Source organism: Protomyctophum bolini, assembly GCF_963924005.1.
Source record: "Protomyctophum bolini genome assembly, chromosome: 21".
Taxonomy (NCBI): Eukaryota; Metazoa; Chordata; class Actinopteri; order Myctophiformes; family Myctophidae; genus Protomyctophum; species Protomyctophum bolini.
The window spans coordinates 26,611,957-26,639,813 of NC_137882.1; the positions used below are offsets into that span (position 1 = coordinate 26,611,957).

Genomic DNA, 27,857 nt, shown 5'->3' on the forward strand with positions numbered 1-27,857 from the left:
GATTCTGTCTACAATTCCATGCTTATAGCAAACGTCGACCAAAATAACAATTCTACATTCTCTAATTGTGTAGACTTCTTGTAAATGAAGTAATGTGCAGCTGTTTAACAATAATTAAACTCTTGAGAGCATAAACTAAAACCAAATGGACCACGTACGGTCCATTTGGTTTCAGTTTGGTTTCATGGTTTATATTTTACCCATTGTAAAACATTCCATAAACAATATTTCTCATAAAAATATATTGAATTACAGCAATACATGGCAACTTGAGGTCGCTATAGGCCTACTCTTCTTCTTTAATATTTCATCAGGACTTTTCACCAAAACACCTGCCTGTAGAGGATGTGGGCAGGGAACTATTAACCTAACTTCTATGATGTCACTGAGCATCATAAAGGTACTGATCAAGAGTCTTTTTTGACCCAAAGAAGAGAATGGTTTATTCAGAGCCAGATTTGACCGAGTTCAGATTGAGTGTCATATCCAAGTGACATATCCACAAATCGCAAATGTAATAATATTAATATTAATAATAATAATAATAATATTAATAATAATAATAATAATAATAATAATTATTATTATTATAATGTTTGTAATAATAATAATAATAATAATGTTTTATCAAATTAAATCATTTAAAGTTGCCATGACAACCCAAACCACACTCTTGACCTGCTGGGCTATGGGATCTGATCTGATCGTTCATTTTCTTCCTGCCTGCCTGCCGTCCCACAATGCAGTTCGTCTGTCATCAGAGCAGCAGAGGAGCAGAAACATGGCGGCCGTCAGTAAATATCTGACAGCGAAGAACTCCTCCATAGCCGGCGGCGTCCTGCTCGTCCTCTACCTGCTGAAGCGACGACGACGGAGGCTCGGCGGCTCGCACGGGTACGTTCTGGAAACGTTTAGAAATGACCGGCGTGGTCCGTTGATTGGTGGTTTTGCTTTGAAACTCTTCTTTTAGAGGACAGATTCCTGCCCCGGGTTATCAGCCATGGTTCATCAACTGCAATGACGCTCGTACGTCTTCTGTTCTGTCGCGGAGGAACCTCAACCTGGGCTTACGCACTCGCTCAGTTTACAGCCCTTATTACGTCTACAGAAACGTTCATGTTTCCTAATATTTGTGCTCGCCCCCAGGGTCATGGATGTCACGATTCACCTCGGCCGGGTATGAGTGCAAGTATCTTCCGCGTTGTTCATTAAAAAATCATTTTATTCAGATCGGTGGCCATTTTCTCCGTATCCGTATGTATGCTTTCAACTACGCCGACCCTGTCGGCTGGGAACGTGCATTGCACTCTGATTACAGTATAACCTTTTGATCAAATGGGCCACCGATCGGATTGAAAATGGGTTTTATTGAACAATACGGAACATACGGGTACTTCTACCCACCCGAGGTGGATTATAGCATCCGTGGCCTCCGTGGGAACTTTATATTTGAAACACGATCGTTTATATGTAGACTTTAGCGCTGTATAATGGAACAAGCGCGTACAGCCGGGTGAAGTCGCGTCATGATTGTGTGTGTGTGTGTGTGTGTGTGTGTGTGTGTGTGTGTGTGTGTGTGTGTGTGTGTGTGTGTGTGTGTGTGTGTGTGGCGACGGATGTGAGTACAGGAACAGGTGTACTCACTGTACTGGAGTTATAACAATGAGTAATATTAATATAATGATTAAAGTATTTTATTTGTGTTTGGTTGCACATCCCCAGCCACGTTTTGCTCACTAAATCTTGCCACATCGCCTCATAGTTTTGAGGACAATGGAGGTCTTTGTGAAGAGTTGCCCCTGATCTGACTGGGATTGTAATGCACGTATAGTACTGTAATTGTTACTAATTATTATACATACTGTATATGTTACATTACACATAGCTAGGAATTGCATGGTATTAATACACTTACCTTAATTTAATTACTTACACATCAAGGAAGAGTGGGCACCGTTGGTGTTAAATTGTAATTTTTTTCCTGAACATTTTAGAATGTCGAATCGAATGTTTAGGCATGTTCTGAAAAAAAATAATACATGTAAGATGGTTGCCCACGGAAAACCGACAGAAAAACGCAGCTAAAAAGTGTCCAGTGTGCAGGGGCCTTAAATGTATTTTTTTAGAACATGCCTATACATTGAATTCGACAAATTGAGGTCTAATATTTCTTCAGTAGCAGATGTCCCTATTATGCCACCTATCGTGTATCCGTTACAGGTTACACACACCGGCTTATGTTAATTTCACGTAATACTAATTACACATATTCTAATTACACAGTAGTAGTAATTGGTACGACATGGCTAATTACTAGGGGTGTCCCGATCCGATCCCAATACCACAATTTCTATTTTAGCCGATACCGAATACCGATACCAGAGAATATTATTTTTAATAATGTTAATAGCAGACTCCTCACTCAAATGTGCACTTGCATTTTGGGAAACTCGAAAGCAAACTCCACATGCCCCAACATTGTATTTACCTGCCATAGCGTCAACCCCTTACCCCTGTGTCGGATAGGTGGTTAGACTGGCATATTCGTCCTTACCGATATGACCAAAAAGGGCCGATACAGTATCGGGACATCTCTACTAATTACATACACCTATGCCACACATTAGACACAGTAGTACACAGTGGTACTATCAAGGGCTCTATGCACATTGCCCACAGATACTTCCTTCCTTCACAGGTGTTACCAATGATACTAATCCAGGCTCTGTTCCATTTAGTGTGCAGTGGTTCTCGAACCTTTTCATTTCAAGGACCACCATAACTCTGAGAGTGTACAGTACAAATGGAACAAAATGGACCCGTACAAATGGAACCAAATGGACCTGCCTAATTTGCATTTTTAAATGTACAATTTCAGAAAATGTGTAATACAATGAATCGTCTTCGTGTAAGTAATCAACTGGGGAAGTTTCATGGTGATGAACTATGCATTACCTATTCACCAATCACGTATACTCGTATAGGCCTACTGTAGGTGAAAATTACAAAATGTGTGATGAATATAAAAAAGCTACTCCTGTGGAAGGGTTATCATATATTAATTTACTTATATTGACAATTTAATATAGGTATAGCAGTGATGTGAATAGGAGTCCCGGGATGCAGGGATGGTCTTTTAGATGATTCTCAGGGACATTTTATGAGTCCCACTTTAACAACGTTAGGAGTCATATTTTGCCATTTTTACAAATTGCAGCATTTAACTCTCATTTCATTTTATATGGTTATAATGTGGTTATATTCATGTAGAAAACGGAAGAAGAAATGATTATTATAACTAAAGCTAGCAAAATAAACTAGAATTAAAGAACAGTACAGTAGTGCATCCCGTGGATGCAGAGGCCGTCCCTTAACTATAAACTGCATTTTGGGATGCACAATGCACCCTATTTTAATCTCTGGTATAGTTTTGCACACTCAATTCATAATTTACGTTCCAATTTTGGAGGTCTGGCTCATGGACAAAAAACTGGTTGGAAAAAACGGTGGAAAAGGGACCTCAGAGTTAGGGCAGATTCATACTCCTATTTTAGAGCCGAATAAAAGTCTGTTCGGCGCTGTAGAGCCTACAATGTGACGTCATTTGAGGTTCGGAGGGGGGGGGGGGAGCGGGCCGGGTACCGTCCTAAAGTCGGCTCTTCGGTGCTACGAAGAGCTCTGACGAGCCGAAATCATTTCGGCACTACAGCGCCGAAACAGCGGTAAAATAGGAGTATGAATCGGCCCTTACACACCCGCACGAGGCCATTTGGGACCCACTCAAACACACTGTGTGACCCACTGGTGTAGCAGAGTGTTTCCAGTGAGACAACATGCACAAGCACAATAGCAGGCACCCTGACTCTGTTTGACCAGAATGGAACGGGGCCTTCAATAGTTACCATCATCGGTGACACCTGTGAAGGAAGTAGGGAAGGGGGCCCAAGGTCTTTCCAAAATGGCGTGTGTGCAATGCATAGAGCTCATTACATGTACAGTATGTTAATCACGCATTCAATTGTCCCAGCATTATTGCAATATTGGGTCATTGAACTTGTCCCAATGTCCAGTGTTTATTTACACTGGACTGGTCTGCAATTGGTCAAAGTGCGTTTCTTGCTTCAGATGGTTGAATGAGTATTTAATCCACTGTTGTGCATGAAAATATTGCTGTTGTATCGAATGTACAGCAGTGTAATCACTGATGTTGACAATTACCTCCCCCCCCCCCCCCCCCCCATTGCAGTACAGCGAAGGGCTCGGAGGTAGTGCTTAAAAATGACGTAAGTTTACCTTCCATTTCAAGGTCAATGTCTGTTCTTTTTCATGTACTGTATTGTTTGTTTAAAATTCAATAAAGAAAAATAGCAGATATACAAGCCCACTGCACGCTACAAGTTGTACATCTGCTATTTTTGAAAGATGTGTAGAATGAAGAATCCGACCTCAGACTTAACAAAGACTTTGGCAATTGATTGTCAACATTTGTTATTTGTGTGCACGCGACCTCGCAAGGTCGTTTCTAGCCCCCCAGGGTGTCTTACTGGTTATTAGTTTTAGTAGTTGTAATAACTGCAGTTTGGCTTAGTTCCAGAGATGTGTGTGTGTGTGTGTGTGACACTTTGTGGGCTCTGTTCATTGCAGAAAGATGCCAAAAGGGACCGGGCAGCCGTGGACAAAGCGTTCTTCTTGCGAATCGGCCAAATCGTGCGGGTCATGGTGCCCCGATTTCTCTGCATGGAGGTGGGTCTTCTTAATTATTTTTGTGACGGTAACAACTCATGTGTTGGAGACATGTAGCAGTCGTTCTAATTATCATCTAGTTATGCACTCATTCACCCTTTTTTGAGGAGAAAAGCTTGGTGACAAGTCACAACCTAATGCAAAGCATCATGTGCATGGGGCCGGACTTTTGTTGTGAATGAAAGAATCAATGAATGAATGATTCATTTTCGTGTCTGGCTGTCTTCACTTATGGGATTATTCACCATTTAAAGAACATAGTATTTCCTGTGCCAACATGCTGACACCCAGATGAGAAACAATGTAAATAAACATCACACACTGTATAGCCTGCCCTTCATGATTCTGATCAAGAGTACAGTCTAGTAGTCCAATTGTCAGACTAGAGACTAGAGAAAAGAATAAGGAGAGAATGACAGACAGAAGACCGACTTCAATGTTTAACTTTGACAAGGTGATAAAAGATATGTTGTAATGCAGTGAGTGCCCCGGAAGCTGTCTTTTTATTTTGACCAATTGCAACACGGGTTTCATATCGGGGTTTCACAAGATCTGCAAAGCATCGATGTAACCTCCTTCCTTCCTCGTGCGGAGCAGGTGTTTCTGGTACATCTGTTCAGAGTGCTGAACAGATGTCCGGGTGCTTCTACACAGTCGTGTCACGAAGATGCCAAAATGCCGCTCACAGCAGGAGTTCCTGTTTTTTTTTTATAATCTTTTTTACAGCTGGTGAATGGAAACAGCGTTTCCGGTGTTCTGGCCAACGCGGCAAGCTGCAGCGTGAGTGGAGCTTCGTTTCCATCCACCGGCTGTCTAAAAAACCAGGAATAGACTCCAGCCGCGAGCGGCTTTTCGCCGTGCCTTGACACCCATATCTGCTTGTACCCTCTCAGTGTCTCGGTAGCATCAATGTAACCCTTATTCCTCCAGGTGTTTCTGGTATATCTGATTGTACACTGTCCCAGTAGCAGGTCTCGCCCAGCGACGTGCTTAAAGGGGAACCATGACCCAGCCTGCAGCTGATTTGGAAGTTTTGTCTGTATTACCAGCTCAGTGGCCTTGTGGTTTGTGTCCGTCCGGAAACTGGGAGGTCGGGGTCCGATCCCCGGCCGGGTCGTACCAATTAAAGACTGTAAATATGAGCCCCTCGGCTGCAGCTCACCGCTCCAAGAGATGGGTCCAAGTGCGGAGAACAAATTTACAGCAGTGTATGTGACAAATAGTAGGACTTTAACCTTTTTCAACTTAAGGTCAAAACTACAGCGGGCTATAAAACATGGCAGAGTCTAGTAAGCAACACGGCTGCACCAAACAAATAAATAACGAGTTTGTTAGATTTAATAATAATAATGCATTTTAGATTGCGCTTTTCAGGGCACTCGGTCGCTTTACACAACAAAATAAAAACAGTTTTTATTAGAAAGATAAAGTTTAAAAGGTTAAACTAGAAACTCTAAGGTAGACAAACAAAGTGGGGATTTGTGTAGCGAAAGCAAGTCTGAAATGGTGGGTTCTGAGCGTGCTTTTGAACGTTTCGAAGGTGGGAGCCGCTCTGATGTGAGCAGCTGGGATTGAGTTCCACAGTAAAGGCCCTGTCACCCTAAGTTCGCTTGTTGGACAAGCAACATTTTCATAGGAATACACCGTATGGATGCATCTGAAATCACATCCATTATTAATAATAATTTGATTAGCTGCAGCTGTGTCTCACCGTGTACTGTAGAGGGTAAACATGCAGGGTGCATACTTAGTTTAGACTAGTCATGGGTTAAGGTTAGGTTTAGGTGTGCTGCCCCGTGAGAGGTTAGGGTGAGTGTTTGAGATTGGTTGAAGTTGTAGGACTAATGACTGGTCTAACCAAATGACTATAGACTAAACCAAAAACTGTCTAAACTAAGTACTGCACCCGGGTATGCACATGCATAAAGTGAATGGCAAGTCGAGTGAATTTAATGTCGTTTTAACATCGTTTAATACAATCAGATAGGACTTTTCTGTTTGGATGTATGGGCTGTCAAGGCCAGAAAGTAGGTTTTTGCCACTCAGTAGGCGTTCCCGCATAACCTCCGGGTATGATGATGTCACGCGCATACCCTCTATAGGGACATAGCAGTGGCTGTGTTTCTGGTTCCACTGAAAAATAGGCCATTCATTTTTCCCATAGGGATTTACAAAAATCTATTATTTTTAAGCCTAGAATCAAGCCACCCAGGATCTACATTTAATACATACTGGTACTCTTTGTTTAGTTCATTTTCTCACAGTATCAAAGGTTTAATGGTCACGATTCACTGTAATTCTGGATGGCCTGATACCCTATAAGGTCACTGTGCTGTAATTCTTTTACCTGAAGTGGAAAACGAACAACAAGCCTATGGCGTTGCACCTTTTTAATCACGTTGAACTTTAAGTAATTGATACTATAATACATTCTGACCGGCCTTGTACAAATCTCTGGAGAGATTGCGAGAGTAGAGGAAAGGGGACGCACGCTTGTGTGTGTGTGTGTGTGCGTTTGTGCGAGCATACGGGCGTGTTCACGTGCGCACGTGTCATTGCGTCATTTTACACACCTCGACTTATCGTTGGCGTGCAATCAGTCCCGAGAGGGTCACTGAACACACTGGCCAAAGAGCTGCATCTTTGGGTGCAGGCACACTTTCGTGGCAAGAAAACGCCTAGTCCAGGCGTCTCTTCCGGGTTTTTAAATAGATGGGCGCATGGAAATTACACTAGTGCGCGGTTTCAGCTTTGTAGCGTGGGCACAAACCCACAATGCTTTGCCAGTTGCCACGTTATCAAAACACTTGACACTCCTTTGAAACGGGTTGATGACAGTTTAATATGGAAGGTTAATTTCTTTCCCCACACCATGACCATATCCCCCCTCCCAACACAGTCAGGGTGGTGGTCCCCAGGTTGATTCTCAGTCAGGGTGGTGGTCCCTGGTTCATACTCAGTTGAAAACCCCTGATCTAATGTGATCCTGGGCTCTCATTTTTCATTTATTTAACTCACGACCATGATCACATGGTTTGGAGCACAGATTCATAAAAGTATACAATCGGAATTGTATTTACGAGCTGCGTTCGCTTCACCGCGTCCGCGCGTCTTACTTCTTGTCTTCTTTCTGCTGTTCTCTCCCACAGACGGGCTACCTTCTCTTCATCGCTGCCATGCTCGTGACCAGAACATACTGTGACGTGTGGATGATCCAGAACGGCACCATGATTGAAAGGTCAGGAATACAATCCGTCCTGTGGGACACTTTAGTCGTGTAATGATGGAGCATCGCAGTCCCGCCACCCTTTCAGAACCACGAGGGCATCCAGGAGATAATTCCCCATTCGTTTTCCCCATAGACGTTGGCAAATAGACGTTAAAGCCATAGACGTTAAAGCCAACAGCTGATTTTTACAAATCATGTCAATAAACATGTTATTGTTGGGGGCCGAAGAAATAATTAGAAGAAAAGGGCAGGGTACAACACTTTTCTTTCAGTTTTTCTTCTTTCTAATTATTTGTTCGGCCCAAAAGAAATGACTTTATCGTCATGATTTGTCAACTCGGCTGTTGGCTTTGTCCAAGGCTTTAAATGCCTCTAAATACATTATGCTAACGTCTATGCCGGGGAAAACGAATGGGGGAATTATTTCCCGGTGCCCTCGTTGTTCTGAAAGGCGTCTGCGGCGCTCTATAGCAGTTCATATTAGACCAGTGTCACTCAAACCTGGTGGGGTTGCATTGCTGTTATAATATTGTCCTTGCCAGGCCCACTTAATCGCCTATTTGTCTTAATTCCCCACAGTGGGATCATAAGCAGAGATATGGCTCTGTTCAAGAGACACTTTTATGCCTACATTGCTGCCATACCCGTGGTAATATGACCGTCCGTCGTGTGATTGCATTCAATAAATGCACCCCCCCCCCCCCCCCCCAAAAAAAAACATTTTAACCAGTAACATTGTGGTGGTTAACATCTTTCTTTTAAAGGCTTAGTTCAGATTTTTTTGGGACTTGAAGCTGTAAGTAATACTTGCCATTATTTTGTTGGGAGTCTGGGGGCCACGCATACAAAAAATGTATTATCCACAAAACTAGCGTAATTTGTATTGTTGACCTATTTCTACCATACAGAGCAACATTCGTTCAACTTTGACCCCTCTGTCGCATGGAACTGTTTTTGTGCTGCTGCTGGCGTAGTGATACTCGACACACAAAATAGCTGTGACAGAGGGGGGGGGGGGGGGGGGTCAAAGTTGAACGAAAGTTGCTCTAGATGGTAGAAATAGGTCAACATTACAAATGACGCTAGTTTTGTAGATTCATTTGTGGCCCCCAGACCCCCACCAAAATGACCGGAACTACATCATATCAACCAAATACAAGACCCACAGGACTCGGGCAATCAGTTGATACCTTTTGCGACCTCTATATCAATGTATATTAATGTTATATTAATGGCAAGTGTTTCCTACAGTTTCCACAAATCTGAACTAAGCCGTTGAATGTCATATTATCTGGTGGTGTGTTTGTACTGGACATTGTTTTAACATGGTGCTGGGCTCTTCTGCACCGATAGCCAAGCCTTAACGTTACTTACTTACATGCAGTTGAGTCTATGGCCTGAAGTCGAAATTAAAAAAATGACTTTTTAAAATGTATTTTTTTTTTTTTTTTCTGAAAAACCTCATGTTTTTATATCAGTGGTTCTCACTATTTCATGTCAAGGACCCCAACAATTATACGTAATATGCCGCCGACCTCCATCTGAAAATATGTTGTTCCAGTGAACCCCCCCCCCCCCCAGAAGCAAAGATTTGAGTTAAAAAACGTTTGCTCTGAAAGAATATATTTTCAAAGCTTTGCACTACATTTTCACGGTTTTAAAAAAATAGCAGACTCGTCACTGGAGGACGGTTTCTAAACTGCCCACATCCCTCCTATGAGACACAGACTGAGTAGAAAAAGATCGTGCCATTTTATCATGATTATTAGTGAGGACCTATTACATGAAGATAGGTTGAAAAGTGGTGAAGTGGTCCTTTAAAGAAGTACAAATATACACTTCTATGAAGGAAAAAAATGAAGGAAATCATCGTGTGTGTGTGTGTGTGTGTGTATATATATATATATATTTACAGTTAAACATAAATAAACGTCATGTTATCTGTTCCACCTGCCATGCTGGGAAATGTTGGCTCATTCTTGTGCATGTTGTGGTTTGCAGTGCAATTATCGGTCGATCGACTAAAGATTTCAAGAGGTTCTTGTTCAGCTTTATGAAATTCATGCCAGTTGTAAGTTCATATTTTTTTTCCGTTCCCTCATCTTTTTTCTTTTCTTTTTTCCCGTCGCACTCTTTAGTCAAAGTGTGCCGACTGTGATGTGTTCATGTTTCTTTGAATTGCATTCATAATGCTTATAATTGGCATTATAGTAAATTGTCAGTGGAACAATTCAGAGGAGGCCTGCTTTTTTAAATAGAAACCCCACTAATATGATTACTAACATAACCTTTCTGTTATTAATATGACATTTCATTTAGGGCTGCACAATTAATCCAAAGCACTCGATGTTATGTAATTGGGGAAAATACATTTCCATGCCATTATTGTGCAGCCCTAATCCCTCCAGTAATTTCCTACTGATCTTAATGCATTCATCGAAACCCTGTTTAGTGTTGCATGACTAACACATGGATATTCATCGCGACACAACCAAATCATAATCTCAACCGAATCAATGTCGGTCAACACATCTGTGTTATTTTCCTACTTTTTTTTCCTTACAATCTTGGTTTTATTGCAATTCATTCTAAGTGTCCTCAGCTGCATGAGTGCAAAAGAAAAAGAGGATAACTGCAAAGCATAGCCTGAGTGCCGTGCTGAAGGACGGAGCACGTGGTGAGGTGTGTGTGTGTGTGTGTGTGTGTGTGTGTCTGGTTGGCCTATTGCAGATTGCCTTGGTGAACAACTTCCTCAAGCTGGGCCTGAACGAGCTGAAACTGCGGTGTCGCGAGAGGCTCACGAAGCACCTTTATGACCAGTACCTCACGTAAGAGCTGTCTTGTCTCTCTCTCGCGCTCTCTCTTACATGCTAGGGCATTAAGCGACTAGTATATCCACTTGTCGACCTTGTTGGTACTAGTTGACTAGTTGATAAGAAGAGAAAAAACGATTCTGTAGGCCTCAAGATAAACAACTAGTCGACTAGTAAACTAGTAAAAATGACTAGATGTGAATGCCCTATCGCACGCTATCTTGTGCACTCTCTCTCTCTCTCTCTCTCTCTCGTACGAGTAACTGAACCGTGTGCTGCCCGTGTGTTGTTCTGTGCAGAGGCTACACGTATTACAAGATGGGCAACCTGGACAACCGGATAGCCAACCCCGACCAGCTGCTCACTCAGGACGTGGAGAAGTTCTGCAACAGCGTGGTGGACCTCTACTCCAACCTCAGCAAGGTACAGTTACAGTAGTAGCGCCCTCTCCGACCTCGGCGAGGTACAGTAGCGCCCTCTCCAACCTCATCAAGGTATACTGAGAGCTTTCAATGGATTCACCAAAGTTTCTGCCATGTTAGAATGCTTTGCTTTTTGGCCTGAGCGGTCCAGGCACCCAGGCCGGTAAATCCAACCTGGTGGTGTGCCGTGGGTTCAAGTCCTGAGCCCCGTCAGCCTTTTGCCACATGTCCCCCCCCACCCCCCGCATATATCTCCCCCCCTTTCCTTTCAACTTAATGTACCCTATCCAATAACGACAGAAAGCCCCCAAAAATATCTTTAAAAATAAATGATGATAATGCTTTGTTTTTCGTTGTACGACGACAACACACAGGGTGGTTACGGATCTTTTTTTCTTTTTTTTTAACAATGTCTTCTCTCTCTGTACCTCAGCCTCTGTTGGACATCGGACTGTACATCTTCAAGCTGACCAGTGCCATCGGTGCCCAGGTATACTGTTAAATGCAATCACAGCTTTACAAACCCACGCGCCATCCATCCATCCAAGGCCCCCTCTTCCACTAACACAGCACTGTGTCCCCTCTCCCCTTTCTCCCTCCACAGGGCCCAGCCAGCATGATGGCCTATCTGCTGATCTCGGGCCTGATCCTGACCAGGGTCAGGAGACCCATCGGTAAGATGACGGTCATCGAGCAACGCTACGAGGGCGAGTACCGCTACGTCAACTCCCGCCTCATCACCAACAGGTATAACCGCCGACCTGCATGGATTAACCCATTTTGGTGTTAGCATTATGTTATGCTTTAGCTATTGAAAAATAGCAGATCTACAAGCTCGTAGCGCGCCACCGAGTGGCGCGCTACGAGCTTGTAGGTCTGCTATTTTTTTGAAAAATCGAAGAACGACTGACATGGAAACATATCTTTTTCAGAAAACTGTCAGGACGTAGAAGACATTTTTAGAATCGGGTCGGAATGGGTTAAGGCCCTGTCGTTGAAACCGTTGTGCCGCATTTTTACGATTAAAAAGCAGACCTACAAGCTCGTAGCGCGCCACTCGGTGGCGCGCTATGAGCTTGTAGATCTGCTATTTTCCAATAGCTAAGTTATAACATAATGCTTAAAACACCAAGGGGTTCCCGCCCCAGAATGGGTTTAAACGTTCTCAGTCGCCGCGACTCAGTCTTTTAGGATTCCATAGAACCCACCGGGTCTTCTGTGAAAGCATGCTGGCGCACCGAAAATAGCAATTTATTTGCGGGCATTAGTTAAGGTGAAAGGGTGTTGTTTGAAGTGATCAAACTATAGCAATTAGAACACAAGTTTAGAAGCGTCTTCCAGAAACGCTGTTTGACGCAAACTCATTCAAGGCAATATCTGATCGTGTGTGGATGTTCTGTGTCGTGTGTGCCGCAGTGAGGAGATCGCCTTCTACAACGGGAACGAAAGAGAAAAACAAACCATCTACGGCACGTTCAAGAAACTGGTAGGTCGTCCATTTTACTTTTTGAGCGCCTCCCGTGTCCAGCTTTTAGTGTGTTGGGCACGGTGTTGATGTCAAAATCAACACTGTGTTAAAACTCTTTCAGTGCCACCTGGTGGTCACCAGTTTTGGCTGTTGCCAATTAGCCCATTATAAAAAATATATATTATGCGCATGTCATCACCTGTACACCAGATTATTTTCAAAAAACTCGTCTTATCGTCCATGGCAATCGGTGCATAATTGGATTCAGCTCGTCTTAACGTCTCTGGCACTTGAACTGTTTCATTCTGTCCCTGCAGGTCGACCACTTGCACAACTTCATCTTCTTCCGCTTCTCCATGGGTTTCGTGGACAGCATCATTGCCAAGTGTAAGTGGCTCTGCATCCGTTCTTTCTGATGTCTCATTCGCACCGGCATACTGCGACTAAAACGAATCCTCCTGCTGCGTATTGTCGAAAGTGCGCTTCGTTTGGCAGGTTCGAATCCTGACTGGCAACAAAGAACCGCATATGTGGCGGGTGAATGAGGAGTAAACGCAGTTGGAGACTGCCAGTGGTACGTGATCCTTGGTCTGCCCCAGGGTCTCCTCCCAGTGGGACGTGCCTCGAGGACCTCCCTATAGGGAGAGGCATCCTAACCAGATGCCCGAAACACCTAAGCTGGCTCCTTTCCAGGCGAGGAAGCAGCGACTCTACTCGGAGTCTATGTCGTGTGACTGAACTTCTCACCCTATCTCTAAGGGAGACGCCAGCCACCCGTCGAAGAAAACTAATTTCGGCCGCTTGTATTCGCGACCTTATCCACTCATCCTACGAATACAGATAGAGCGAACCGCGAAACCTTCAATCTTATATGTAACGCATCTTATATGTTCCTGTCTTATATCTGCCCGTCTTTGTTTCGTCATGTTCGATCTATGCCTGTATTTAGGTTTTTATTTTGAATCCCATTGAAACGTGCCCTGTTTGTACAAAATGTGTTCCCATCCCCCCCCCTCCCCTGCCCACAGACCTGGCCACGGTGGTGGGCTATCTGGTGGTCAGCCGGCCCTTCCTCAACCTGTCCCACCCCAGACACCTTCACAGCAAACACTCTGAGCTGCTGGAGGTACGCACGCACACACACACACACACACACACACACACACACACACACACGGATGAACATGACGTGACATAAAGTTCGATATATTTGGCCTCCATGAGGTAATAAAAGGCAGTAGGCAAAACAGGAAAAACAGGTTCTGGTGAATAATAATCGTCATGTCAGCTGGGACGGTTTGCTCAGTTTCTAACGAGGTGATGAGTAAGTGTATAGCGGTGTGAACTTCGCACCGCGGAATACCAAAACACAGGTACTGCAAGTGGAACTACATTTTCTCTTGTTACATAAGCACATTTCACACACACACACACACATCGCCCCCGGGCCATCACATGTCGAGTGCTGATACTCAAATCCAACCTGGACCTATTGTGGAGTCGTTAACAACTGGTTTGTGACACACCAGGGCTATTTTGGGGGGGCCGAACAAATAATTGGAAGATTTTTTTTCTTTTTTGCCCCCCAAAAAATGTGTTTGTCATGATTTGTCAACTGCCGAGTTGGCTTCGTCCGAGGCTTTAGATGTCTTTAAATAAATACTTTTTGAAACGTCTATGTGAAAATGAACGGGGAATTATTTCCTGGTGCCCTCGTCATTCCGAAAGGGGGGGTGGGACTGCGGCGCTCTATAGAAGTCACCGGCATTGTCTTCTACTATGGAAGCATACCATGCAATGGAAATGGGCCATCTACAGTACACGTCGACAGGCCTGTTTTCGGTGCAGTAGTTTTGCTATGAGATGAATATCGGTACATAATATGCATTTCTATGCAGCTCTTGACGCAGTTAAATTAATTATTTAATTGATATGACGTTGTGACCAACGGTTTGCTTTTGGCTCCCTTGTCTGTATCTGTAGCCCTTGTACTGTACATGTCTTATTTGTCTTGTCTCGTCCTTGTCTGTGTTTGTCTTGTACCGGTCTGTAGTGTCTGTATGTTTTGTGTTTGTTATATTGTTTTTCCGTTTGTTGTTTTCTATTATATTTAGCTGACTCATTAGTTTTTAGCTGTCCCTGTGTAAGGCCACCTATGTGCAATTGGTGATTTACATGTTTGTTTTGTTAGAAAAAATATTAAAAAATAAAAAAAAAGGATCCAAAAATAATAAATAATATGCATTTCTACTGTATGCATTGATATCTGGTGCTCGTAGGACTACTACCAGAGTGGCAGGATGCTGCTACGGATGTCCCAGGCCCTGGGGAGGATCGTACTGGCTGGCAGGGACATGACCCGCCTCTCAGGGTGAGCTCTCACTTCTATATCCACTGTGACTTCATAAAGGGCAAGGCACAGGTGGCTCAGTTTCTAACGAGGTGATGCGGCACAGGTGGCTCAGTTTCTAACGAGGTGATGCGGCACAGGTGGCACAGTCGGTGATGCTGTCGCCTCACAGCTAGAAGGTCCTGGGTTTTGAGCAAAGCTTGCCTGTCACTGTATCTCTCCTAAAGGTACCACATCAATACAGCACGGAATTGTGGACAAAATCCTATCTAACCATAACAAAACAATTCTTAGGGTAGGTACCCCCACAAAAACATGCAGTAATCCTGGTCTCTAAACTGCCTCCCCCTGGCCAGCCGGGGCGCCTGATGGAGGGGAAAGGAACTGGTTGGAATAACGTGTTCCTTCCACGCGCTACGTCCAACCAGGGAAACTCCCCCCTGTCAGGTGTAAAGGAGCAACTTGGACACTCAGGCATGAAGGGAGCATGAGTTAAGTCCGTTGCTCTCCCCAGGTTGGCGGAGGGTGTGTAGAGCCCAGGATCACAGTAGATGATTGGCACAGGGGTGAAAAATGGGTTACAAAATCGTGGGATAAAAAATATATAAAAAAACAAAACAATTCTTTAGTTTTGGGTTCTGAGATGCTAAATCTCATCAATTGGTGGTCCCTGGCTCAAATAATGGGCCCGTGATATGAAAATCAGACCAGTCTGAAGTGAGTGGTGCAACAGCGCCCCCCCCCCTGTTGGTATTCTAAACATAGGGACATTGCTGTTCCTTGGAGTTGTTGCAACACTCAAAAATGTTGAAAGCCACTGCTCTATGTCCTAGTGCCTTCATCGACATGAGGACATTCAGTTTTTCGGTGCCTTTTCCAATAAAAAAAAAACAAACCCAAAACAAATGTTTTTATGGTCGTGTAATCAAGCTGCTTGGCATGATGGTCTATGTAATGCGTTCTACAACCATGACACCAATGGCAGACACTGTATAGAGCTGTATGTTTTAATGAACTTAAACTTATGTCTCTACTGTCCCCACCAGATTCACCGCTCGCATCACTGAGCTGATGAGGGTGCTGAAGGATCTCAACGCTGGCCGATACGAACGCACCATGGTCACCCACCAGGAGAGAGGTAACTACATAGGGTTGTCAACATTATCGATTCGAATTAGAATCGAGATTCCCGTTTTTTTTTATTTTTTATTACAGTTACAGGAGTTTTCACTACATGGTGTTTGTGATATGAATATGAAATGCTACTGTGAGGTTATCTTCATCTATACAGTATAGGAGAGAGTATCTTGGTGTTGATATATCGGTCAGAACCGATTCATCGAATCCTCTGCGATTTGTTTTCGCCGTAGATTCGGACGCCGGGGAGAAATTGACGTTGGTACCAGGAAGTGGCCGGGTCATCAACATGGACAACATCATCAAGTACGTGTTGATCGGGCCTGTCATTTCCGTGTGGAAAAATGTTCAAATGTTTTGGAAAGTAGCAGATGTACAAGCTCAAAAACGAGCCGGCGCTTTGAGCTTGTATATCAGCCATTCGCACTATTAGTATAAGGGTGTTAAATAAGCTTACAAGCCAAAAATAAATGTCATGTTTTATTCATAATGTTTCCAATGTTCCAATAACAGAAACGATAGAAATGAAATCGTTAATCTCAATTTTTTGTGACGATTTTGCCTCATGCTAAATAAATAGCATGCAGTACATATGTTGCGAATATAATATTCAACCTTCTTTTGCATGTTTTCTGTGTTAAGTTGGCTGTATCTGACTGTGTTCCTTTTTGTCAGGTTTGACCACACCCCTCTGGCTACACCCAACGGAGACGTCCTGATCAGAGACCTGTCCTTTGAGGTAAGAGACCCCTCTCACTCTCTCTTACTCACTCTCTTACTCACTCTCTCACACACACACACACACACGCTCTCGCACTCACTCTCACACTAGCTCGCTCACTCACTCTCACACTCTCACACACTCGCACTCTCACACTCACTCTTACACTCACTATCACTCTCACACTCACTCTCACACACTCACACTCACACTCTCACACACACGTTCAAACTCACACTCACCCTATCACACTCAAACACAGACATTTTACGCAAGCGTGTGTGTGTGTGTGTGTGTGTGTGCGCAGGTGACATCAGGCAACAACGTCTTGGTGTGTGGGCCCAACGGCTGCGGCAAAAGCTCTCTCTTCAGAGTCCTCGGGGAGGTCAGTATATCTTCAGCTGTGTGAAGCATGTTTTCATCCATTCCCTAATCAATAGTCCTATACGTACATACAGGCCTGTCACAATTATTACGTCATTGCCTGATCGCAATTCCCATTTTTTTCATTATTTTAAGCTTTAGCTATTGAAAAATAGCAGATCTACTATATCTTGTATATCTGCTATTTTTGAAAAATCGAATAACGACTGGAAAACCACAATTCAATCGTTAAAGGAGAATTCCATGCTAGAAGGCTTTCTTACCCTTTATTTGTATTTACGTCACCATCAAAGAGGTCCAGGAGTTATTTTGTGCAAAAGTTAATTGTTTGCCATTTCCCCTAATATTAGCCCTCAATGGCGGTTGGGTTTTTGTGCTAATTCGAAATAAGTAGTAAAGTGTGCCGCTTGGGATACTATTTGCATTATGAAGAGAGGATGTAAAAAAAAAAGCAATGGAAATAAGCGAATTAGCACAACACCCCAATGCCCCATTTCCGATTCAGGACCAGAACCCTTTTTGGTGTTGTAAGCATTATGTTATACTTTAGCTTTATGAGCTTGGAGAGGAGATCTGCTGATTTCTTTTTTTATCGTGAAAATGTGGTGCAAATCTTTGAATATATATTATTCTTTCAGAGCTAACGTTTTTAACTGAAATTTTTGCTTCTGGGGGTCCTTAGAAATGTACAGATAATTCTGGGGGTCCTTGACATGAACAAGTGAAGTCTGAGAACCACTGACATAGAAACTTGTAGGGTTTAGAAGACTCTTTTTTTTCTTTTCTTTTTTTTATCGGCCTCAGTGGGTTAATGTACACTAAATAGTGTGATTTCCTTCTAATGTTTCTTCCAGCTCTGGCCACTGTTTGGAGGAGAGCTCACTAAACCTGACCGAGGAAAGCTCTTCTACGTTCCCCAGGTAGGTAGAGCTCTTCTTTGTGTCCTAAACCAGTGGTTTTCAGCCAGTGGTCCTTAAATAAATCAGTTTTAAGTGCCAGAGACGTTAAGACGAGTTGAATCCAATTATGCACTGATTGCCATGGACGATAAGACGAGTTTTTTTTCTTTTCTTTATTTATTTTAATAATCCATATTTTGAAAATTCCTCTAATCTGGTGTGCAGGTGATGACATGCACATTACATGCATAATAGAATTACATTTTCTTTCTTTTTTTATAATGAGCTAATTGGCAATGAAAGCCAAAACTGGTCACCACCAGGTGGCACTGAAAGAGTGTAACCTGGAGGGGAACAAGTTTTGGTGTTAAACTAAGCATTATTTAGCTATTGAAAAATAGCAGATCTACAAGCTCATAGCGCGGTAACCGAGTGGCGCGCTACGAGCTTGTATAGACTTTTTTTTTTTTTTTCGATGTCAGGCCCTGGGGTTCCAGGTGGTCCCCAGCTAAACACTCCAGCTAAATGGAGAGTTGGTAACCAAAATATCAAATGGACCCTTTAACTCTTGAGAGCGTCAAATGAAACAATTTGGTTTCAACATCTGCATTACTTAATTTGCCTGAAGTCTCCACAATTCATAATTTGCCTGTTATCTCTCCTAATGGTACCGACGTCAATACAGCGTGGAATTGTGGACAAAATCTTGTCCCAACGACAAGACAATATTTGTTAGTTTTGGATCTGAGAGGCTAAATGTCATCAAATGGTGGTCCGTGGCTCAAATATCCAATAAATATTGATATGAAATGGGTCGAAAACCACTGTCCTAAACATGACTATTTTATATTTAGCCATTTTTTGAGTTTCAGATGTTCAGATAATATGCATAATAAAGCACTTATTTGTTTGTCAATGACATGAGCTTTGGTTGCAAACACACAGCGGTGTTTGTCAGTGTTAATTTTGACTGCACATTTTTCATTTAGTTTTAGCCATATTTTTGTCATCTGATATGAAGACTTTATTCAACTAAATCTACAGTTTATTGAGTCAACGTAATTGTATTTTGGCAGGCCTTGATATACTTGGCTCTGTGCTAAAAAAATAGCACCTGACAATATTGTCAATATATTTAGTTAATATTTCGTATATATGGCTTAGTTTTTTTCCCCCCGTTTTCATCTGTGAAAAAAGTAGTCGAGGAACATTTTTCGTCAGTTTTAGTCGATGACATGAACGTGTGTGTGTGTGTGTGTGTGTGTGCAGAGGCCCTACATGACCATAGGCACACTTCGGGACCAGGTCATCTACCCAGACACCTTTGAGGAACAGAAGAGGAAGGGCATTTCTGATCAGGTGAGCAACGCACAAGCAAAAAACAATAAAAAAATAACGACTCAATCATAACTGCCAGTTGCAGCAAGCTACCCGTGTGCAGCGGAGCTACTTAACGTCCCATAGCCTGAAGTGATGCGACGCTCCGATTGGTTCAGAAACAAACAGGCTTCGGTTTCAGACTGAAACTTCAAAATATAATGACCGAAAAAGCCATAGCAGTCTGACTTTAAGTGCACGGGTTTATGTGCGTGCTTGTGTGTGTTAGGGATGTGTAAATGTGTCCAAAATGAAAATCGATATGTATAATTCAATATTAACGATTAATCGGGGGGGGGCTTATTTTTATTTTTTTAGATTGTTTTTAATGAACACTACGAATAAAACAATTCTTCCCCCCAAGGGGTACCTAAGGAAAAAAAGTTGGTTACTAACTCCATCTTTTAAATGAGGACCACTGGTGGTCCCTCGACCAGTGTTGAGCCAATTGATCACAATAGCAGCCCCAGCCTAGGCCTGATTACACCTGCTAAATCCTCCAAACCTGTATCTTGATTGGAATCAATCTCCACTCGCACTCAGTCACTCACACTCCTCTCATGCAGCCACACAGACACATCCCAGGCACACTTTGGTAGTCCTATAGCCCTGTCCTGTTTGGATGACAATATTGCCTTTCCAACAGATTTTTTATTTGATTAATCTGACCCATCCCTGGTGTGTGTGTGTGTGTGTGTGTGTGTGTGTGTGTGTGTGTAGGTGTTGAAGGAGTATCTGGACAACGTCCAGCTGGGTCACATCCTGGACAGAGAGGGCAGCTGGGACATCGTCCAGGACTGGATGGACGTGCTCAGTGGAGGAGAGAAGCAGAGGATGGCCGTAAGACTGTGCTTCCTTCATTTTCACCCGTTTTGAACCGGCAAAGCATCGCTTTGTGTCATTTTAAGATTCCTTTGGCTGTTAAAACGACAGACCTGTGTGAAGTGAGGGGCGCTCTTATCATCGTACATCATCTCATGATGTAAATCCTCCATTCGTTGTCAATGGGAATTTGTGTAGGACGAAATTAGCTGAATATTGGAGGGGCTAGCGCCACTCAAAATCAGGTGTGATCAATTGGCTAATAAAGGGTGACATTTTGTGCATATTTTTCTAAAGCAGGGGTGTCCAAAGTGTGGCCCACGGGCCAAATGCGGCCCTGGGATAAATGTATGTATTACATTTATCCCAGGGCCGCATTTTTACTTTTTTTTTTATATATATTTTTTATCCGACGATTTTGTAACCCATTTTTCACCCCTGTGTCAATCACCTAATGTCATCCTGGGCTCTACACACCCTCCACCAACCTAGTCCCCATATATGGGGGACAAGTGGAGAGCAACGGACTTCAACTCATGCTTCCTTCATGCCTGAGTGTCCAAGTTGCTCCTTTACACCCGACAGGGGCGTGGAAGGAAGTAAGGAACACGTTATTCCAACCAGTTCCTTTCCCCTCCATCAGGCCAGGGGGAGGCATTCAAGCTTTTTAACCTGGGCATTTCCCAGAATATAATTTGTCAGTGTTCCTTGTTCCTTCTTCCTTGTATTATTATTTTTACGTTGCTCGTCTGGTTACATTTGGCAATGTGACATATGGCTGAAAAAAGGCTGAGAGACACTTTTTGTTCACAGCACACACCCGACAAAAGACCATTGATATGAAATATTGATGACGATATGAGTTCAATAGAATCGTTTAAATGCAATGCACATGTATGTGACTTTGTTATAGACTAGTCCGACGCTACATTATGTGACTTTGTTATAGACTGGTATGTCACTACATTATGTCAGGAGATATAGTAAGGTTGGCCCTTGGGTGTTTTAATATTTTCTAATATGGCCCCCTTTGAAAAAAGTTTGGACACCCCTGTTCTAAAGCATACGTTTTTAACTCATCTTTGCAAAACGTCGTCATTTTACATCATTGTGTTGAGTGTGTAGGAGACACTAGGCGCTAGTGTGTGGTGGCTCCTTTCACGCCGTTTCACTAATTACCGTAGGCCTATAGAGTGTCGCAGTCCCACCCCCTTTCATGACTGTGCCAGGCCCAGGAAATTATTCCCAATTTATTTTTCGAAAGGTATTTATTTAAAGACGGTTACGCCGCGGACAAAGCCAACTTGAGTCGTGACAACTCATGACAACAAACACAATATTTTGGACCAAGCAAATAATTACAAAGAAGAAAAACAACAAAAGAAGTGTTATAACCTGCCGTTTTTTTCTTCTAATTATTTGTTCGGCCCAAATAATTGTGTTTGTTGTCATGATTTGTCACGACAAGAGTTGGCTTTGTCTGTGGCGTAAACGTCTTTAAATAAATACTTTTTGAATTGTCTATGAGGAAAATGAACGGAGAATCATTTCCTGGGCCCTGGTAGGGGTCGGGACTGCGACGCCCTATAGCGAATTTTGAAAATGTCGTGACATTTTAGTTTGCTTTAACACATTTAGGCCTGACGTATGTTTCTATATCGGTGGTGCTAAATATTTCATGTCAAGGAACCCAAACATTTTATGAATCAATGATTTGAGTTAAAAACGTTCGTTCGAATATATATTCCAAATGTGCGCCACATTTTCACGATAAAAAAAAAAAATAGCAGACCGCCGAGTGGCACGCTACGAGCTTGTAGGTCTGCGAATTTTTAATAGCTAAATTATAACGCAATGTTTAAAACACCAAAAGGTTCCTGCCCAAAATGGGTTAATCCATGCATAGTTTTGTGTAAAAAAAAAACGAATTTTCCTGTGTCTTTTCCAGATGGCCAGGCTGTTCTACCACAAGCCCCAGTTTGCCATCCTGGACGAATGTACCAGCGCCGTGAGTGTCGACGTGGAAGACTTCATCTACAGCCACTGCAAAACCGTACGTTACGCACGTGCACACACACACAGGTTACACCCACACACAGGTTACACCCACACACACAGGTTACACGCACACCCACACACACAGGTTACACACACACACAGGTTACACGCACACCCACACACACAGGTTACACGCACACACACACACAGGTTACATGTACACACACACACGAACCTGAAGGTTACACATGCACGTCCATTTGGTTTCATTTTACGCCCTCAAGAGTTACATTATTGTTCAACATCTGTATTACTCAACCCATTTTGGGGCGGGAACCCTTTTTGGTGTTGGCATTATGTTATGCTTTAGCTATTGAAAAATAGCAGATCTACAAGCTCATAGCGTGCCACTCGGTGGCGCGCTATGAGCTTGTAGATCTGCTAAAAAAAATAATCGAAGGACTGACATAGAAACATAGCTTTTTCAGAAAAGTGTCAGGATGTAGAAGCCATTTTTAGAATCTGATCTGAATGGGTTAATTTAGTTTACACAAACATAATTGTCATATTGATCGTTTGCCTGTTGTTTCTCCTATAGTACCAACAACATTACAGCATGAAATTGTGGACATAATTATCCAATGACGACAAAATATTCAAAGTTTTGTCATCAAATGGTGTAACCGTGGCTCAAATGCCAAATAAATAATGGACCTTTTGATGTGAAAAGGGTTGAAAACCACTGGTCTAACACATTCTGGGCGGGAACCCCTTTTGGTGTCAGCATTATGTTATGCTTTAGCTATTGAAAAATAGCAGATGTACAAGCTCATAGCGCGCCACCGAGTGGCGCGCTACGAGCTTGTATTCGCTGCTATTCTTGAAAAATCGAAGAACGACTGACATAGAAACATAGCTTTTCAGAAAACTGTCAGGACGTACAAGACATTTTCAGAATCTGATCTCAGGTCAGAATGGTCTCTAATTGACTTGTCCTCTGGTCCCCCCCCCAGGTTGGCATCACGTTGTTCACCGTGTCTCACAGAAAGTCTCTGTGGAAACACCACAAGGTAAGCATTTTTTATTTTATATGGTTTTAGATTTTAGTCGACTAAATGTCGAAAAAATATTTCGGCGGGCATAGATTTGAGTTGTAATGCCCGATTACTGTGCTGCATGCTGAAAATATCATCCCGCTGAAAATAGTGAGTTACACGATGGTGAGTACACGATAGTGAGGAGTAGAATACGCAGCGGCACTTTGTCGTTTTCTGTTCAGAACCGTTGCTGTGTAAACGTGGCCACAGAATGCCTCGGGTGTCCGCCAGGTGAGAACTTAACCGGGGACGTCTGAATCGCTTGACACACCGAGACCTTGGTTGTAAAAGCCCCAATATGGCTGTCTCGTACGGAAAGGCGATGGAGTCTCTTACGAGGAGCGTAGCAAATCCTTCTTGCATCTCTACCCTCAAGGGCAACAACAACCACCAACCACTCTTTATATAGGATCGGCTGAATGCTTGTCACAATGATGATGCCAGCAGTTTAAGAGCCATAAACCTCAAGACGTCTAATTGCCAATTAAGTACCAGATACCCATGGGATTCTTTTTTTTCCATCCATATTTTGAAAATTCCTCTAATCTGGTGTACAGGTGATGACATGCACATTACATGCATAATAGAATTACAAATTATTTCTTTCTTTTCTGGTTACCACCAGGTGGCGCTGAAAGAGTTTAAGGCAGTCTGTAGGACACATGCTCAAAAGGACGATTAATAATAATGATAATGAGGCAACACAAGAATTCAGAGTTTGGAAGTATGAGGATTTTACTCGAGTAAGGAGACAAGACTTACATGACCTGTTTATGCATGGAAACCCCAGTCTGACTCCCAGAGTAACACAGGGTCACACTCACAGCCTTTATAGCTTTCACTCCCACAACAGCCAACCCCCAACATATACTTAGCCTCAAGACTTGAGCCAGTTCAACAAACGGGACAGTAACATTGTAAAACAAACAGCACCACAGCGGGGTGTGACAGATGAGATCATCTCAGACTGTATAACTTAGAGGAGATACTCTTTATAAAGGCCTATTATTAAATGTTTAATTTCTACGACACTGCCGTCTGCTGACGTCTCTGTTGTCTCCATATACAGTATATATATGGAACTTTCGTTACTGTCTTGGTAGCCTGAGCTAACGCTAGACATTTCTGGCCTAGATGGGAGGGCCGCGGCTCAGAAAAACGCGCACCCTGATTGGTTCACTGATCTGTCCGTCAGCCCCGGTCTCTCCTCCCATACCATTCTAACAGACTGTCAAAGTTATTTCCACAGAGTCGGCACACGTTGGGTTTTTTCTTAGACGGTGTGGTGGGTTCCTCAGCCATTCTCCTCATTTTCCTCACATAGCCTCGTTTGAATTCCACTGGTAATAATTTCCTCACGGTGTTATTTTGAGGTGTGCCCACCGCTCAGAGCCCTGACGTCACATCATTTGGAGCGATCAGACTTTTTAGACCAGTGCAGCCCATGCGTAAATCCAGGCTTTCATTTTTCGCGCAGACGAAATGAAAGCCTGGGTATCGAACTAGGCTACTGTCTTGGTTACTGACTGTGCGTTGCGTGCGTTTTCTCCGTCCTCCCCAGTACTACCTGCACATGGACGGCCGAGGGAGCTACGAGTTCCAGCCCATCACCGAGGACACGGTGGAGTTTGGATCCTAAGTGCCACGGACCGCCTCCCGCCGGCCTCCCACCGCGCTCCGCTCCACCACCCAGCTCTCACACAGCCAGTCAGAGTCCACTAATTCCCTGCACTCAAAAAACAAGAAATGGTGGAAACTAAAGAAATATAAAAAAAAGAAAATCCTTAGACGGTGCCGTTTTTAATCAACTGTAACTCTGTTTTACGAGATGTTATTTAAAAGAAAAGAGTCCTTTAGTCCGTGATTAATAGATTATTGATAATCTATGTAAGTTGATTGTACAGTATGTTAACTTGTAAATGTTATGGCCCTGATTTAGTGGTCAGTCAGCAGTAGGACCAGACTTGTAGAGATTGTACTACTAGACACAAGGGGGCTAAATCTAGATTTTTTGTTTTGTTTTATTGCATCCCACACCCGAGGACTCGATGTAACGCTAGGCAAGTGGTTCTCAAACATTTTCGTGTCAACACAAATTGATTAATGTATCTTTTGTCGGCGGACCCCCCCAGCCCAGCCCCCCCCCCCCACACACACACACACAAACACACACACACACAAATATATTGTGCCATGAAGTGAAGATTTGTTAAAAACCTGAATGATTCAAAACACTTTTAAAACGTTTTTGACAAGATCTTTCAAAAAACTTAAAAGAAATAGCCGATGCACAAGCGCGCAGCATGGCACGAAGTGATGCGTGCTCTGAGCTTGTGCGTCTGACGTATTTTTGAATAGCCAAACAAAGTGGTTGAAATGATTTGCGATGCCGTGTTAACTATCCTCTGGGGGTCCCCGGAACGTTGAGAACCAATGCTCTCTATAGGCGTCGTTCCACAAAGCCAAACGGGTCACCAACAGAATGGTTGCGTTTTGTTTTAGTTGTCGGTTTTTTGGGAGATAAAGAAACCGGCACAGAGGCATATTATGCAAAGAAACTCAAACGAAATGCTTTATTGTTTTTGTTTTTTGCTGCTCCAGTTGCACAAGTTATTCTGCCCCGGCTATACCTCCACGAGGGGGGATGAAATGGTCGTTTTTTTAAAGTGCCGTCTCGTAGCCAGCGTTGCCCTGTGTGTTCTGTGTGAGTGACCGCTGCCCCATAGGCCACCGTGAGTCCCGACACCGTCACTGGTGGTGCTGTTCCTTGGTTCGTGCTGTCTTTATTTGTGTTGTAATCCCGTGGATTAAAGTTCTCAGTCTTTTTGATTCCATAGAAAGTCGTCTTTGGAGGCATGTCGCACGGCGAAAGCATGCTCTCAATGCGTCGTCGCACAACGAGAGCTTGTAGTCTATTTTCGGTTATACATTTTTTTTGTGGTCGAACTAGCAATATGATGAAGCATCTTCCATAAAAATCTTACAACACGAATGAATAAATAAAACACGAATCGGGGGAAATAGCTACATCTATAGCGGCAGTACCAAAATGGCCCTCTGTCCACAGCCAACTCAAAACAACTCTATACCGGAGCAGTCTTCTGATCTGCATGAAAGATGGTGATCGGTGTGTGACGAGATTTTGTCTCAGGTTAGAATCACACATGCACACTATATGTATATTCTCTCTCACACACACACACACACACGTACACTATTTATACACACACAGAAGCTTGTAGGTCTGCTATGACTACATTGTATAATATGCGCAGAACACGGTTTTGGACGAGGTGTGTGTACGTGTGTGTGTGTGTGCGTGCGTGCGTGTGCTTCCCTGGATAATTGGCATCGGGTTATTCTGGGATTTTTTTTGGGGGGGGGGGGGGGGGGGAGTGGGGAAGGAGAATGCCAAGTTGTCACTGGATGAAATTTAAGTGGGATGGTTCTGTTCTTGCTCGGAGGCACATTAGTGGCCGAAACCCCCCCCCCCCCCCCCCCCCCCACGCCACTGTAAAATAACACTATTATTTTATTGAAATGTAAAGCAAAGCTCTGTAGAGAACTCCTGTTTTTTTTCTTTGTCTTCTTTTGTATAATTATTATTAATGATGTGATCGTGCACTCGCGCATGGACCTGCAAATAAACTCGACAGTGCATTTTCATTGAGTTAAAGACGGGTTTTTATTTCTCCTGAAGCCACTTTGTTGTTTGACTTTCAGTTTATTCATTGACCTTAATTTCTCTCCTTTTTTTTTTGTCCTTTCGGCTTTTCCCTTCAGGGGCCACCGCAGCGAATCATCTGCCTCCATCTCACCCTGTCTCCTCTGCCTCCTCATCTCTCACACCAACTAACTTCATGTCTTCTTTCACTACATCCATAACATCTTCTCTTGGGTCTTCCTCTTAAGGCCTCCTCCTGCCTGGCAGTTCCGTTCTCGACATCCCTCTACCGATTATACTCCCTATTATCCCTCTGTACTTGTCCAAACCATCTCAGTCTGGTGCCTCCGGCTTTATCTCCAAAACATCTGACATGCGTTGATGTACTGTACTTCCTGATCCTATCCATCCTTGTTTACTCCCAGAGAGAACCTCAACATTTCAGTCTCTGCTACCTCCAGCTCTGCGTTCTGTCTTTTCCTCGGTGCGACTGTCTCTAAAGCCATACAACATGGCTGGTCTCACCACCGTCTTGTACTATAGCCTGGTTAATAAGCCAGACCGAATCAGCCGTTGGCAAAAAGAAATTGCCTGCCGGCGGATTATGGTATGCCCATTTCCTACACCAGAGAACTGTGTGTGGCCAATCGGGACACGGTATGCAATATGGGCGGGCTTTGGTACAGTGACGTTCAACACTTGAGACCTTTGACTGACGGTAGCTCTGACCAAT

The 27,857-nt window shown here is 43.3% G+C and overlaps 1 protein-coding gene across 2 annotated transcripts; it reads left to right on the forward strand.

Annotated features, from left to right (window-relative positions):
- The first annotated feature begins 746 nt into the window (after window positions 1-746).
- Window positions 747-27,126, forward strand: abcd3a (ATP-binding cassette, sub-family D (ALD), member 3a). Of its 2 annotated transcripts, none has more exons than XM_080793923.1 (23): window positions 747-894; window positions 4,247-4,283; window positions 4,645-4,743; window positions 7,893-7,981; window positions 8,552-8,621; window positions 10,703-10,800; window positions 11,085-11,208; window positions 11,641-11,697; window positions 11,812-11,954; window positions 12,624-12,693; window positions 12,993-13,062; window positions 13,704-13,801; window positions 14,955-15,046; window positions 16,072-16,163; window positions 16,396-16,468; window positions 16,838-16,901; window positions 17,191-17,268; window positions 18,122-18,187; window positions 19,436-19,525; window positions 20,264-20,383; window positions 22,314-22,418; window positions 23,377-23,433; window positions 25,022-27,126. In XM_080793923.1, exons 1-23 carry the CDS (start codon window positions 782-784, stop codon window positions 25,097-25,099), a joined length of 1,983 nt encoding a protein of 660 aa, XP_080650049.1. In that variant the 5' UTR covers window positions 747-781; the 3' UTR covers window positions 25,100-27,126. The 2 variants fall into 2 exon arrangements, with proteins under 2 accessions (XP_080650049.1, XP_080650048.1); XM_080793922.1 differs by lacking the exon at window positions 8,552-8,621 and adding an exon at window positions 9,974-10,043.
- Window positions 27,127-27,857: the final 731 nt, after the last annotated feature.